Below are 3,448 nucleotides of genomic sequence, written 5' to 3'. Positions count from 1 at the left end.
GGGGAGGGGCTGATGGAGGAGAGGCTGGTGGAGGAGTCTCTGCCATGGGAAGGACCCCGTGGGGAGCAGGGCAGGATTGTCAGGAATCCTTCTCCCTGAGGAGGAAGGAGCAGCAGGAACCACCAGTGACTCTGAACCCCATCCCCTGTGCTGGGGGGAAGGAGGGAGAGAAATGGGGAACAAAGGGATTTGGGCCTGGGAAGAAGGGAGTTGGGGGGTGAGGTGTGTGAGCCCTGCTTTGTCCTAGTTCTACCTAAAGACACAGTCCTGCAGGTCCTGCTGCAGGTTCCAGCTCCCAGCCCCTCTCCCAGGCCTGGCTGAAGCCTGGATGGTGAAGGCAAATCCTCCCAGTGAGGCCTCGTGTTCCCAGTGCCCAACTGAAAGAAGATCAACCAGTCCCACCATTAACCCAACCCTGCCCAGGTCACCAGTGCCCCGTGTCCCTCAGCACCATCTCCAGGGCTTGGAGACCCCTCCAGGGATGGGGACTCCCCCCCTGCCCTGGGCAGCCTGGGCCAGGCCCTGACAACCCTTGCCAGGAAGAAATTGCTCCAAAAATCAAATCTAAACCTCCCCTGGAGAAGCTTGAGGCCAACTCCTCTTGTCCTGCCACTTGTTCCTTGAGAGAAGAGACCAACCTCCCTCATTCCAGCCCCCTTTCAGGGAGCTGTAGATCCAAAGTCTTGCTCTCACCAAGATGTTTAGATTTAACTCCATCAATTCTGGCTGCTTATTTAGAATTTAACGCCATCAATCCTGGCTGCTTCAAGTGAGGGCAACTAAACCCAGCATGGGAGGAGGAGAAGACCCTCTGCTGAACCTGCCCAGCCAAGCTGGGCTGTGCATGAGGGTGGCAGAATTGCTCCTGATCACAACAGCCTGCAGAGCAGGAGCAGCAAGTGTCCTTCAGAATCCATTAGGATGGGCAGAAATCAGGGTGTTTGTTCCCTTGGGTTGCTGCCAGGTGGAGATGGTTGGTGTGGTGGCCACCCCTGTGCCCCCCCCTTCTTTAATGAGCCAGAATTTGCACAACTGCTGCTTTTCACCTTTTTTCTCAGCCACCCATAGATGATCTGATCAGGATCATCATCCACCTGTGGGATCCAGACACGAGCTTCATTTGGGAAATGAAACGTGCCTGGAAACCACCCAGGATTTTCATTTTTGTTGCCTACACTTTCTTCCTTGCGGGAAAGATGTTCCCCCAGATGTGCAGCCTGGGGAGGGACTCCCTTGGAAATTCACCTCAAGATCCTGACTCCCTCCAGCTTTTCCCCTTTTAAAATCAGAACCAAACACCTTTTTTAAAGCCTTTTACCTGCCTTTTTTTTGTTGTTGTTGAGCAGATTTTAAAAATGCATTTATTTCCCCCCTGCTCCCTCCAGAAGCTTTATCCTAATAAATAACTCACAGGTGAGAAGGAGGAATTTTATTGGAGTGTAGGAGCAGAGACAATAATCTTGCAAGAAAAATGCATGTTTAGCAGAGGAAACAATTTATAAATCAATTACTTGTGGTTCCTGTGAGAAAGAGAAGCCTGGAATAATTCAGGGTAATTTCTTCCTGCAGAGTGTCAAGTGAAATAAATATGAGTTTGAAGGTCCCATGTGGGGTCAAGGCTAAATACTGTGATTTATTGTTGTCCAGAAACTGTGGAAGAACCATCAGAGAATGGTGAGGATGAGGGGAAAATACAATTATTTTAGTGCATCTTGGGCTTCCTCCCGGCAGGGGAAAACCTTCACTTTGGAGCTGGTACAGCTCTTTGGTGACGGCTGGAGATCCTTCTCCCCAGCTTCAGCAGAGCCCCCTTCACCTCCTTGTTCCTCAGGCTGTAGATGAAGGGGTTGAGCGTGGGGGTGACCACGGTGTAGAGGATGGAGGCCACCTTGTCCTGGCTGCCGTGGCGGGAGGCGGGTTGGAGGTACATGTAGAACAAGGTCCCGTAGAACAAGGAGACGACGGTCAGGTGGGAGGTGCAGGTGTTGAAGGCTCTGGACCTGCTCTGTGCCGAGCTGGTGGCCAGGACCGCGTGGAGGATGCGGCTGTAGGAGAGCAAGATCATCCCAACCGTGCTCAGGCCGTTGAAGCTCACGAAGATGAAGATGAGCACCTGGCTGAGGCGGGTGTCGGAGCAGACCAGCCTGAGCACGGGGGTGGTGTCGCAGAAGAAGTGGTCGATGTGGTTGTGGCCGCAGAAGGAGCCTCCAAAGGTGCAGGCAGTGAAGACCAGGGCGCTGAGGGAGGCTATGAAGTAGCACCAGGCCACCAGCTGCCAGCACACGCGGCTGGAGATGATCCTGAAGACGACGGTCAGGTGGGAGGTGCAGGTGTTGAAGGCTCTGGACCTGCTCTGTGCCGAGCTGGTGGCCAGGACCGCGTGGAGGATGCGGCTGTAGGAGAGCAAGATCATCCCAACCGTGCTCAGGCCGTTGAAGCTCACGAAGATGAAGATGAGCACCTGGCTGAGGCGGGTGTCGGAGCAGACCAGCCTGAGCACGGGGGTGGTGTCGCAGAAGAAGTGGTCGATGTGGTTGTGGCCGCAGAAGGAGCCTCCAAAGGTGCAGGCAGTGAAGACCAGGGCGCTGAGGGAGGCTATGAAGTAGCACCAGGCCACCAGCTGCCAGCACACGCGGCTGGAGATGATCCTGACGTACAGGAGGGGTTTGCAGATGGCGACGTGGCGGTCGAAGGCCATGGAGGCCAGGAGGTGACACTCGGAGGTGACGAAGAAAGCAAAGCCGTGGAACTGAGCCACGCAGCCAGCGAAGGAGATGGTCCTGTCCTCTGCCAGCAGGTCCCTCAGCATCCTGGGGGAGATGAGCGTGGAGTAGCAGGCGTCCATGAAGGAAAAATGGGCCAGGAAGAAGTACATGGGGGTGTGGAGACTGGGGACTGTCCAAACCAAGAGCATCAGCCCAACGTTCCCCACCAAACACACGATGTAGATCAGGAGAAACAGCTCAAAGAGCAGGACCTGCAGGCACGGGTTGTCTGTGATTCCCAAGAGGACAAACTGAGTCTGTGTCTGGTTTCCTCCCATCGCCAGACGTCGGAAAGGAAGGGAAAAAAATAGTGAAATTATATAAAAACAACCAACCAACCGAGAGTTTTGCTCTGGGACCAGATTTCGCTCCCACCACTCACCAGTTTTGCTGCCCCGTTTTGGTAGGTTCTGCTAGAAGGAGCCCCCAGTGATGTCTGGGTTTTTGGGTTTCCCCTTGAGCTCCCTAGATAAGAGCAGGAGCTGAAGAAATTCAAAAGGCAATTTGGTTTTTCTGTGCTTGGAGAGTTACAGGAGCAGAGATTTTTTGCAGCCTGGGCGTTGTCAGATGTAAGAAAAGAACTGGATCCTCCTTCCCTTTCACTCTGGAAGGAACTGGTTTCAGAGGAGCCTTGGAAGGGAGCACAGAAACCCCTGGAGCAGGAGAAAGTCCTAGTGAAGCCA

General features: G+C 54.0%; 1 protein-coding gene across 1 annotated transcript; it reads right to left on the bottom strand.

The window, feature by feature from the left end:
- Positions 1-1,741: 1,741 nt before the first annotated feature.
- On the bottom strand, positions 1,742-3,043 carry LOC104394826 (olfactory receptor 1020-like). The gene has a single exon (XM_010004462.1). The coding sequence runs from the start codon at positions 3,041-3,043 to the stop codon at positions 1,742-1,744; it is 1,302 nt and encodes a 433-aa protein (XP_010002764.1).
- Positions 3,044-3,448: the final 405 nt, after the last annotated feature.

The sequence above is a fragment of the Chaetura pelagica genome, unplaced genomic scaffold (assembly GCF_000747805.2).
Source record: "Chaetura pelagica isolate M959 unplaced genomic scaffold, ChaPel_1.0 scaffold579, whole genome shotgun sequence".
NCBI classification, from domain to species: domain Eukaryota; kingdom Metazoa; phylum Chordata; class Aves; order Apodiformes; family Apodidae; genus Chaetura; species Chaetura pelagica.
This window is presented reverse-complemented; position numbering and strand designations above follow the sequence as displayed.

Coding starts and splice junctions, on each gene's coding strand:
- LOC104394826 (XM_010004462.1), bottom strand. CDS start 3,043: ATGGGAGGAAACCAGACACAGACTCAGTTTGTCCTCTTGGGAATCACA.